Source organism: Apteryx rowi, unplaced genomic scaffold, assembly GCF_003343035.1.
Source record: "Apteryx rowi isolate R43461 unplaced genomic scaffold, aptRow1 scaffold_67, whole genome shotgun sequence".
Lineage (NCBI taxonomy): Eukaryota > Metazoa > Chordata > Aves > Apterygiformes > Apterygidae > Apteryx > Apteryx rowi.
The window spans coordinates 905,360-917,136 of NW_020450949.1; the positions used below are offsets into that span (position 1 = coordinate 905,360).

The 11,777-nt window shown below is 51.6% G+C and overlaps 1 protein-coding gene across 1 annotated transcript in view; it reads left to right on the forward strand.

Annotated features, from left to right (window-relative positions):
- The window catches only part of CHD5 (chromodomain helicase DNA binding protein 5), a gene marked incomplete at its 5' end in the record, with an annotated part of 48,991 nt that overhangs the window by 33,121 nt on the left and 4,093 nt on the right, over positions 1-11,777 (forward strand). The window contains 15 exons of the mRNA XM_026085605.1: positions 697-871; positions 1,431-1,523; positions 2,152-2,240; positions 2,464-2,597; positions 3,231-3,375; positions 5,100-5,259; positions 5,422-5,501; positions 5,989-6,118; positions 6,810-6,899; positions 7,317-7,454; positions 7,820-7,928; positions 8,176-8,308; positions 8,884-9,079; positions 9,946-10,109; positions 10,518-10,632. Of these exons, the coding sequence (XP_025941390.1) occupies positions 697-871; positions 1,431-1,523; positions 2,152-2,240; positions 2,464-2,597; positions 3,231-3,375; positions 5,100-5,259; positions 5,422-5,501; positions 5,989-6,118; positions 6,810-6,899; positions 7,317-7,454; positions 7,820-7,928; positions 8,176-8,308; positions 8,884-9,079; positions 9,946-10,109; positions 10,518-10,632 (1,951 nt within the window). The remainder of the gene's footprint in view (positions 1-696; positions 872-1,430; positions 1,524-2,151; positions 2,241-2,463; positions 2,598-3,230; positions 3,376-5,099; positions 5,260-5,421; positions 5,502-5,988; positions 6,119-6,809; positions 6,900-7,316; positions 7,455-7,819; positions 7,929-8,175; positions 8,309-8,883; positions 9,080-9,945; positions 10,110-10,517; positions 10,633-11,777) is intronic.

Sequence of the window (11,777 nt, forward strand, 5' to 3'; positions counted from 1 at the left end):
TTGTGAGGATGGATGCACTAAGGATTTCCGGGTGCTTTTGGGCTAGGTTTTATGGGAACCTGAGGAAGTGTGAGACATCCGCTTTGATAGGTACTGTGTGGATTTGAGTCTCTTCCTTGCGACGTCTCTCTTCTAGTTATTCCCACAGCTGCAGGATGCGATATTCCCGCCAGCATGAAGTCCTTCTGTCCTTCTGAGGGCAGTTCCCCCTGGAGTCTAGGAACAGGCATGGTGCTTCTTATGTACTGTATCGCTGTAGCTTATTTTTCCAGTAGCTAACTGACTTATTTCCTTCATCTGTCTCTCAAGCTGATAGTAGGCTGCTATTCTGGGAAATGTCTGCAGATCTGTAAGCTTTTTCCCTAGATGTGAGCATAGGCACTCCAGGGCAGGATGGATGGCAGTGGTGTTGGAGCTATTTCTGGGTACAGATGTCTGGCTGGGAGGTTGCACTGAGGTCAGTACATTTGGGCAAAAACCCGGGGGCTGAATCTTAAGTGTGTATGTACAAGGAGTGTGGGACGAAGGCAGCAAACCGCTGGCAGTCGAAGCATGTCCCAAGATCTTGTTTGCCAGCAAGTGACTCGGTGCCCTGCCTCCCTCTTTCCCTGGAGTGCAGTGGAAGGACAGGCAGCAGGGTGATGTGGGGAGGTCTGTGGCTGCCTGATCTCAAGTCTCTTGTCTTTTGCCTTGCAGGAGGAGGTGGAACGTGAGATCATCAAGCAGGAGGAGAATGTAGACCCTGACTACTGGGAGAAGCTGCTACGGCACCACTATGAGCAGCAGCAGGAAGATCTGGCCAGGAACTTAGGGAAAGGGAAGAGAATTCGCAAGCAGGTCAATTACAACGATGCCTCACAAGAGGACCAAGGTACGGTTTCTGCCGCTCCGCTCCAGAATGAGGGGCTCGCAGCTGGGCAGCAGTCCCTGCACGTTTGCTTGTCAAAAAAAGCAGGCACAAACAGGGACCGTGCTGAATATAATGGCTGTAATGTGGTCTGTTTGATGTTTCTCTCCAGGGTTTGGTAGACTGCATGGACCTGATCTGTATTCCCCAGATGCCTGAATTTTCCAGGATAGAAAATTTTCAAAGTTTTTGTTTTGGTTTCTTTTGTTTTTTGGTCAGTAAAGTCTATTTTTGCAGGAAATAGCATTGGTTTAGGAAAAACAGGTCTGTGGGCAAAATATTTAAAAGGGATTTTTTTTTCCTGTATAGGAGAATGCTTGTTTTGGAACACTTCAGAATGTGATTTCCTGGTTGTTGTTTCCTCCTCTCTTGCTGCCTTGCCCTCGGTGCCAGTAGCACTGCGTGACCTGCGTGTTTGCCCCAGGCGCAGCCTCTTGTCTGTCCTGCATGTCCCTCTTGGGCACCGGTGCAGATTCCTGCTGCCCTGGCACTGTCTTAACCTCACCTCCCTCGCTCTCTGCAGAGTGGCAGGATGAGCTCTCTGACAACCAGTCCGAGTACTCCATTGGCTCTGAGGATGAGGATGAAGACTTTGAAGAAAGACCAGAAGGTCAGAGTGAGTTAATGCATTTAATATTCTCCAGTATTTCCCTCTGTAGGACCCCCTCCCCTTCCTCCGCAGTGGCAGCCTGTGGTTTCAGGTGGCTGGCACTCAAAGGCAGCAGAAACACCTGGGTTGGAGGGACTGGCTTGCTTCTGGGCTTCCATTCTCAGGGGAGGCATTCGCGTTTGCTCAGTCAGGTGAGGAGTCTCCCAGGCAGGGAGAACGACGTGCTGTTTTGTTCCACTGGCCATTGCAGGACCTTGGTCTGCTTCTTGTGATAGAAGGGTCAGGGTGTAACAGGCATGGTATCCCCTTGCCTGGTAAGCACGGAAGAGTGCCCCTGGTTTGGGAAGGCCAGCGTGATGGGTGAAAAGGACCTTGCACCCCTAGACTGTGCTCATAGCAGTTGCTTGTTGGTCTGTGTCCCATCGGGAGGGAGCGCAAGAAGCTTCGTTCCACTCTGTGATGTGAAGCACAGGAGACAAAGCAGTGGTGGCAGTGCCTTCTCCTGCAGGGTATCGCAGGAGGGGCGGCAGAGGACCAGGGGATTCTGCAGCACCTGTGGAGGGGCACAGAACCATCAGCATTAGCGCTTTGGGCATCCTTGGGCCCCTTCACCACTTAGGTTGCTTGACTCTAGGTGGCAGAAGACAATCACGGAGACAGCTGAAGAGTGACCGAGACAAGCCTCTCCCTCCTTTGCTGGCAAGAGTCGGGGGGAATATTGAGGTGAGTGGTGGTTGTTAGATCGGGGCACCGCCAGCGGCAGCCAGAGCACGTCCAGCGGAGTTGTGCCAGGACTGCCTTGGGCTCATGGGCTGGGCTCGTTTGTGCCCGGTCACCGGCCCTTTAGGCCTGGTTCAGCGCACCTGTAACAGCTGTGAGGCTCTGAGATGCCGCATGTTTTCTGAGGCCGCGTTGTGATCGTGGCAACGCCCTCTGCTCCCTGCAGGTTCTTGGGTTCAACGCCCGTCAGCGCAAGGCTTTCCTGAATGCTATCATGCGCTGGGGCATGCCCCCCCAGGATGCGTTCAATTCTCACTGGCTGGTCCGGGATCTGCGAGGGAAGAGTGAGAAAGAGTTCAGGTATGAGGATCTCGGGCAGGCACAGTCAAGTCTGTCCTAGGCTCCGTTTGACAGCTGTGACCACTTACACACTCAGGACAAACTCTGATCACCCTGCTGCTTTGTTTTCACATAAGTTTTGCCATGTCACTATCTCCTTGGTTGTGTTCCACAGGGGAAGGGAGAAGCAGGAGGCCTCAGACCAAGGCCAAGGCTGTGGCTTTGACACAGCCAGGTAGGCAGCAGTAACCCAGCCCAAATGCCTGCACAACCCCCACCATGGGTTCTTTTTGCAGGGGCTTCACCTGTTTCATTTGAATGGTTTTTCTATGTGCTAAAGTCCGTTGTTAGGACTGCGATCTCTTGAGGATAGGCTCTATCTTATTGTGTGTGTGCAGAGCTTAGCACAACATGGTCTTCCTTGCTGCTGTTATACAACTGATGTTTGTCATTTATACCACCAGCAAGGCGTTGGACCAATAGTATGAAAATGAATAGAAAGGGAGCAGAGCATATGGTTTGCTGTAGGCGGCTTCTTCTGTCCTGTGAATGGTGATAAGACTCTGCCCTTGCACACTGGTGAGAGCAGGCAATATGGGTGCTTTGCTCACCAGCGAGTCCATGGATGCTACGCCAAGCTCTTTCCTTCTGCAGGGCTTACGTCTCTCTGTTCATGAGACACTTGTGTGAACCTGGAGCAGATGGTGCTGAAACCTTTGCAGATGGTGTTCCCCGGGAAGGGTTGTCACGCCAGCACGTGCTGACTAGGATAGGAGTTATGTCACTAGTAAGGAAGAAGGTGGGTGAGTAAAATTTTAAATGTGCCATTTCAGGTATGTTCTGGACACTCATGAGTGTCATTAACTGCTCAATGCCTCCTTGCCAGGGATCCCTTTACTGAATCTTCAAGACTCAGCGTACATTCATTTTTGTCATAAACATATATGTGATAATAATGCAAATTGCCTTTCRAATCTTGCCACTTCTTTACTGGGAGGTGCATAGGATGAGCAGATGTTTAATAGTCTGAATGGCAAAAAAGAGAAGTGCCTTTGGAGGCATGTTCAGCCCCACAGAGCTGTGAGTCTCAGAATCAGTGKCAAATGTCCCTGACAGGGTGGATGTGGTGATCCTGCTGCTTAGTGAATCTGCTTTTAAAGCAGTCTGAAGAGGCAGGAGCTGCAGAACTGGACTRGAAATGTCAGGAAAAGAGACTCTTCAAGGATTTAATTTGCGCTGGACTGAGTGGGACCYCCACAGACCTGCATGTGGTATTTTAGTGATTTAGATCAGTTGGAGGTAGAAGTGCACACTTGGTGAAAAATCATGAAAAAAGTCATGTGCTTTGAACTTGCAAAAATTCTTAGATTTATAGTTTTTTTTCATTTCAGATGGGACTATTATGGTCACCTACTCAGACCTCCTGTACCGTACAGGCCAGAGACTTTCACTTGCCAAGTCTTGCATTGTGCCCAGCATCTTGTCGTTGAACCAGAGCATGTCTTTTAGAGAGACATCCGGTCTTGATTGGGACTGAATTCAGCTAGTAAATCGTGTGGCTAATCCAAGGCATGTGCTGAGCCCCACTGACGCCAGCAGTTAGTCAGGTGTATGAAACGAGATGCCTACYTAAGGATCTTGCTGAATTGGGCTTTCACAGATTGCAAGTGATGGAGTACTTGCCAAATCCACTGTCAAGATTCTTTTTTCGTCAGTATTGGGTCCCCCACATCATAGTATGTGTACTAATGAGTAAGACACTATGGCTTATCCTAGGAAGACCTTCAGGTGATAGTGGAGTTGATCCTGGTGTGAAAAAGTGGAAATGTTGAAGGTGACAGTGCTTGGTTTATGCTGTGTCTTGAGCAATGACTATTGCTCTGCTGTGAAGGAAGAGGGAAATTGCAGCCTAGGGAATGGGACAGGCAGGAAAGAACATGTCCTGTGGAAAAGGAAGAGAGCAGAAAGGCCACATTGTTGGGGTCTCAGCAGAGTGTAAGCTAGGAGCTTTCATATGGAGGCATGAAGCACTTGGGGGCCAGGGCTGTAAACTAATTGCATGAGCACTCCCGACAGTCGGTTACAGTTCACCTGCATGCGTGCAGAGGCTTTGTGTAAGCACTGGCATGGTCGTTCGCATGCTGTCATTCTGTCACATCCTGGCCACAGAGCCACATACACAGTCTAACTCGGTATTTCTTCCTTGTGTCTGCAAAGTAAACACAGGAGTAGCAGGCCTGCTGGAGCGTGGGGAACTTCCTAATAAACCTCAAGTCTGCTGTCCTTGGCAAAGAGAGACTGACTTGTAGTGTCCTTTGGCTGGCGAGCTTAGCACCCAGGAGTCTGCAGAGCAGATGTAGACAGTCCACACTAGCGTGGACACTGCTGACTGCTGCTCAGGAAAATGTGCCGCCACAGGGTGGCAGGCACAGAAAAGCCCAGAGAGAGCGGACTGTCTTTGCTGTTACCTTACTGTACTGTCATCTGCCCTGCATTTGACTTGTCAATGTGCATCTGCCCCAGGTCCAGGAGTTTGAGCACGTCAATGGGAAGTACAGCACCCCAGATCTGATTCTTGAAGGCTCAGAGAGCAAGAAGTCCAGTGAGATTGTTTCTTCAGACCCTAACACGCCTGTCCCAGCCAGCCCAGCGCATATGCACACGGGGCCCGTTGCTCTCKCAGGTAAATGTGCCAGGTGATTGTGGCTTTGGTCTTGGCTTATTAAGGAAAGGGAGGTGGGCCAAGGCCTCAAAAGATTTTGCAGGTATCTGCCTATGCCTGGCTCTGTGCAGGTGGCGCTCTGGGGTACCTGCTTATAGCTTCCTTACTTTGCTGTTGTTACAGATAAAATAGAAACACAACTGGGCTTCCAGGAGGAAAAGGATCAAGTAGAGCAGAAGTCCAAGAAGGTGTCTGACAGCCAGGTAGGGTGGCTTGTTTCAGCATCTCCTCTGGGAGGCCTTCTCGTGGTTTGCCTAGACACTCGGCGTGCTCACTGAGAAAGGGACAGAGCAGGGCRAAGTGCCGCCTGTGCTCCCTCCTTTCCTGGGCTCCAGCCTGTCCCCTTAAAGACATTTCACAGTGTCACTGCTCAGGGAGCTGTGCAGCAGCTGAGATCTGCAAAATGAGGCCAGCAGCAGCAGTCCGTGTGAACATCCCAGCCCTGTGCTCCCATGAGTTGCTGCAGTCTTTATCACAGGGGCTAACTAGACTGCACCCCCCCACACATGCAAAATATTGTGGAAGTACTGTGGTGAGAAGTTTGGTCGTGAACCTAAGCCTGCACCACTGACCAGCAGCTTCCGCAGAAATGCGGAAAGGGTTTCTTGGGAAACACTGCAGCATTTCTTGGGAAACAAACCAGATCCCRTTGAGTGCTGGACTAATCTAGTGTGGTCACTGCAAATTAAGGTGCCTGCAAGTGCTGAGAAGGTGGAAAGAGAAGAACATCAAGAAAGCTCTGAAAACAAAGAGAAAGTGACAGAAGAGAAACAAGAAGAGAGTGGACAGGCCGAGCCTTCTCCRGAGCCTCTGGTGAAAGGTGAGTCTGTGTGGCTCATGTGAATGTGACCCCCAAGTGCAGGCTCCGCTGTGAGCAGCTGTTGGGACTTCCGTGAGGGCTGTGATACATTGATTTGTACTGCAGAAATTCTGCAGCTAGAATTGTGCRGACATCAGAGCACGTACCATAACAGTCTCAGATACACTAGCACTCTTGATGAGCAGACTTTCCTGCTGGTGGGAAGTTCTGGCACTTGGATATTGTTTTGGTCTGTCTTTTCTCTGAATTGCAACGGAAAACCTAAATGTCAAAATGTCCTGTAGAAAGAAATTTCTGAAAAAGCCCTTGACTTGGACTTTCAGATTGATAATGTTTTGTCATTATCTAAACAGCATACTTTATATCCATGCTATAATATTGAAGTATTATTTTCATATAACATGCAAATCAAAACAAAGTAAATTATGGGAAATGCTCATTTCGTGGGGCATTTTCTGTTGATAGTGGTATGTTCCTCGAAATAAGGAACAGGGAAAAACTAAATATTTTTTCTTGATAAAATGCAAAGGAGTATTCTGTCCGAAGTTTTTGAAACAGCTTGAATGTCCATACTATATAATCACCTCAGACTAAAAGAGGAGGAGGAGGTCAATCCAGACATACAAGGTGTTATTCTCTGAACAGCATTTTGCCTGTTAAGCTTTTCTCATAGTCCTGCTCTATTCTGCAGATGAGGCAATTCAAGAAAAAGAGAAGCCTTTGGAAAAGTCAGAGTTGAACAGCAGTGCAGGTAAAGGGGAGGACAAAGAAGTCAAACCAGGTAAGGTGCAAGCAGACCTGCTCAGAGAAGGGGTGTGAAGTGCTCTGACGGGCACTGGGCTCTAAAGGCAGGCCGCTGTGTGGCTGGGGAGGAGAGGGAGTGTGTGCCTGCAGGGCTGTGGTGAGGACAACTGTCAGCACTTGTAGCACTTAACGCTTGCATAACGGTGATGCTTAGAAGCCCCGAGCAGGAAAAAGAACCCCGTTGTAGTGGGCACTGCCCGTACTAGTGATGAAAACAATAGGATCTGCGGGCAGGGGCAGATGGTCGGCTCCTGGTGAGTGGGCTGGTGGCTTTTTGGACGATGACTGTAGCAGGGGAGTTCCTCCTGCAGTTAATAGGGCAATGGTGACACCGTTCAGTCTTTTTTGGCAAAGTAGGATTAGACAGGCATAATTTCTTGTGTTTGCCAAGCAGAGGATGCCAAGGTGGAAGAGAAGGAGCAAAATGAGACTCAACAAAATGGTGAAAAAGAGGAAGAAGAGGAAGGAAAGAAGGATGAGAGAAATGCAAACTTCAGATTCATGTTCAACATTGCTGATGGTGGCTTTACAGGTAACAGGAAGAGACAAGGCTTTGGTTACTCCTGCAGAGCTTATGCACGAAAGCTCAGAACCTTTGCAAGAATCTGCACAATCGTTTAAAGAGGTTACAAACCTGATAGTGCTTTAGYGTGATCCCTTTACAGCTTCACAGCCAAATGTCTCCTTTTTTGCTCTGTGCCAATGGCTGCCTGGGAAATCTCATGGCTAATCCTGCCTGATGTGCTCATAGTGTTACCAAAAGGCCGTAATAAAGAGAATGCCTGCTTCTTAATGCTACATTGGTGTTAAGGAGTTTTTCCTCCCGATTTCGGTGACAATATGATGTCCCCAACAGCTCTGCTGGCTGACCAGGCTGTCTCTGTTCTGCTTCTACAGAGTTGCACACGCTGTGGCAGAATGAGGAAAGAGCTGCCATCTCCTCTGGCAAGATCTATGATATCTGGCACCGGAGACACGACTACTGGCTGCTGGCAGGAATTGTCACGTATCCTTTAAATCTGTGGGAGATTCCCTCCAAGCATCAGGTTGGGGGGAGGCTGCGTGRTGAGGGAGGCCTCCACAGAGCAGTGGGAAAGCCGTGAGGCTGTGCTGCAAGGCAGGAGMGTAGCAGCGGGTGCGATGGTCGGGTGATGGTGCTGTAGCAGGAAAGGGGGCTTGGAGATGCCATATCACTGAAGGGTGACAGAAATGCTGTTAGCTGGTCAGTTCTTCCCTTAACTCCCTGCACCCAGTCACGGCTATGCCCGCTGGCAGGACATCCAGAACGACCCGCGCTATGTCATTCTGAATGAACCGTTCAAGTCGGAGATACACAAGGGGAACTACCTCGAGATGAAGAACAAGTTCCTTGCCCGGCGGTTCAAGGTGAGTTGCAGGTCCAGGACTGGTGAGTCTGTAGCAGTGGTGGAGACTAGAGCAGTGCCCCGAGGTGACGATAGAGTCCACTGTCTGATACAAGAGGAGGAAGCAACTGTATAGTTTTCATGGTAACTGGAGGAGAGCAGGCTCCCACGCCTGTTCCCATAGCACTAGGCACTTGGCCTTCCCTGAGGAGCACAGCTGGAGAAGGGGAAGAGCTCACAGGCTCTGCAGCGTGGTGCGCAGGGCCAGGCTGGTCATCAGGGCTTACTGGAGTAGGTAGCTCTGGGCTTGTGTCTAGGAGTGGACTAGACTGAATGCTGTTCCCCCTCCTGACACTTGCAGAGCGTGGAAGTGCTGCCAAAATGACCTGCTGCAGCCTTGCAGGTGGGGAATGCTCAGCATCGGAATGGACCTGCACTTGGGATGAGAAAATACTCTGCTCCCCAGGAGCTCTTGAGGGTCAGGCAGGTGGGGAGGATGGCAGGCCAAAGGTTCTGCTGGTGTGAACAGGGCCTTCAGAGCAGTACTGGTTTTCACTGGTGCAGGGTCTTGAGTCCTTTTTCTCCTGTACCTCTCAGTTGCTGGAGCAGGCCCTGGTGATAGAGGAGCAGCTGCGAAGGGCTGCCTACCTCAACATGACTCAAGACCCCAATCACCCGGCCATGGCATTGAACGCCCGTCTGGCTGAAGTGGAGTGCCTTGCCGAGAGCCACCAGCATCTCTCCAAAGAATCCCTTGCTGGGAACAAGCCTGCGAATGCCGTCCTGCACAAAGGTGTGTCCTGCAGGAGGGTCTGCTGCAAAGCTCTTACCAGAAAGCCACAGAAGGTCTGAGCTTTTTGAGGGGATATAAGATGAGCATAAAGAGACCTATTTAGTGTCATTTCATTCATTTGGCTTATGTCCTAGAATACATTTTACTGGGGAGATTGTGGTATGTTATAAGGTGCCACAGTAGGGAGGAAACCGCTTTATCGTTCCCTTCTCCCGCTGAGCTCCCTGACAAATGCACCCACAAAAGACAAAATGGCACAACCTGATGGCTGGGACTGAAGCCCGGAGTTAATGGCACTGCACGGCTCCAGGCCAGCCTCAGAGTGTGTTTCGGGCCAGCGAGCAACAGGAACGTGCGGGTGGAACTGCTCTAAAATAAGAAAACGTTTCAGTGACTCTCCTTTTGGCCCAAGGCGTGAGTTACGCAGGCGCTGGTGCCTGTGGGCAGAGGCACGGCTTGCCGGGGCTGTGCGGGTGGGCTCGGGAGGATGCCCTGCCTGCGCAGGGGTGGCTCCTAGGGAGCCTGGGAGGAAGGCAGCACCGGAGATGTGATGAGGAGGGGGCTGGTGAGGTACAGCCCCTGCGGGAACCCGTCCTTCGGCAGGCCGGTGCCCGCTGGTGGAGTCGCGTCTGTGCCGGCAGCAGCTCCCAGCCTGGCCGCMCCGGGGCCGCCGGCTCTGCAGCTCTCCGCAAACGCAGCTCCTGGTTGCTGGAGYGTTCTGCTGCCCGCTCGCCGAGAGCCGCGTCCTCCCCGGGGCTGGGAGGCCRCGGGTGCTTCCACCTCTGGGCGCGCTCAGCTCGCTCCTGCCGCGGGCGCTTTCTGTCCCGCCTGCCCGTGGGCTCAGCGCCGCTCGGTGCGTGTTGCAGTGCTGAACCAGCTGGAGGAGCTGCTGAGCGACATGAAGGCCGACGTGACGCGCCTGCCGTCCATGCTCTCCAGGATACCGCCCGTGGCCGCCCGGCTGCAGATGTCCGAGCGGAGCATTCTCAGCCGCCTCACCACCCGGGGCGGCGACCCCGCCGTCCAGCAGGTGAGAGGGGCCGAAGCGCCGCGGCCCGCGCGGCACACACCGCTGGCGGCGGCTTAGACGTTGCGCGGGTGGTGGCTGGCTCTGGTAGCGGAGCCCGTCCGCRGGGAGCCTCTTGCAGGGGTCTTGCAGTGGGACAGCAGGCGATGGTGCTGGGGAGGAATGGGCGAGGGGTGCAGATGCTGGCCTTTGCCAGCCCTGCCTTGTGCGCGTGTTGTCCCAAATTCTCCTGCTGTTCCTCACACCCTTTGAGCGCATCCAGTCCTGTGGCCAGCAAACAGATCCGATGGGAATTTGGCCTGGTGAAGGAGAGGGGAGGAGGCAGGAAGCTTGGGGTTTGGCCAGCATGCCGGCAGAATTGGGCTGCCATCTGCACTCCAGGACAGCAGCTTTTCTCTCTCATTTCTTCAGGGCTCCTTTGGTTCCTCCCAGATCTACAACAACAACTTTGGGCCAAATTTCCGAGGTCCTGGACCAGGTGGGATTGTCAACTACAGTCAGATGCCTCTGGGACCGTATGTGACCGGTAGGTTGAGATTTCTAGCAGATACTCTCTGGCAGAGAAATTCAAGTGGCAAATTTCAGTGGGCCACGAGCAAAGCCAAAGGACAATGGGCAAGCAAGATGTTTTCTCTCTTATCAATAGATATTTAGCCGTTTCCAAGATTTTCTTCTGCAGTTCTCATTTCCACCTGAGGTAAGGCTACGCTTATTACTCTCTGCTAAACATTGCATCGTTTCATTTGTCAGGGGACTTGTAGCAACGTGATTACAGTTCAGCCAAGTGACAAGGTGGAATGAATAAATACATTCAAAATGTACGGTGTCATTTTTTTGTTGCCTCCTTGAATGGTGGTGGTAGTTTGCTGCATCTCAAGGACCGTAAAATGGCCCTCCCAGCCACACATCTGCAGCAGCACGTTTGAAGCGTTGTGCCGTGTCAGCCAGGCGTGAGGCAGGCAGCTCCTGGGGGATATTCTCCGTTTTGGCCCTTTGTGGGGTCCTGGCCGGTTGTCCCACAGCATTGTGCAGCGGTGTCAGCGCCCTTGTGCCGGGGTTTCAGAGGAGTTCTTGGGTTTCACAGCGCAAGAGCAGGGCAGCCTTGCCACGTGCATCATGTGCAAGGTAAATGCGGAGCGTCTCGGAGCCCCGTGGGCAAGGCAGGAGGCATCTTGGTACGCCCATCTTTAACAGTCTAATATTAAATTCCACAAAACTTCCCTAGAAGCAAGATAAAAGGTGCCGGCAGAGGCTGGATGGGCAGGGATGTCGTCGCCAGGTGTCGTTTTGGTGGAGTTACTTGCCTCATACCCACCCGTCTGGGGGTTTTTGTTTTCTGTAACGTCCCRTCCTTCGCATGTGGGTTGTTCTATTAATGTGCATGACGTTAAGCGCAGTTAGCAGTTAGCTCCCAAGTGTGCCAGATTCATTTGTGGTTTTTGTTTTTGCAGTTTTCATATCTTGTTTTCTATGTCTAGAATAATTTCCATGCCACATCCTCTAAGTAAGCCTCTGATTCTTCCCTGAGGAAAGGGAGTGCCAGGACTGGTGTGTCATATTGCTTTGAAAACATGCTTGTGTGGAAATATTTGATATCTGCCTCTGTGTAATTTGTTCTGGATCATCCTTATCAATTTCTGGGGGAAAAAAAGCGACAGAGTTCACGCCAAG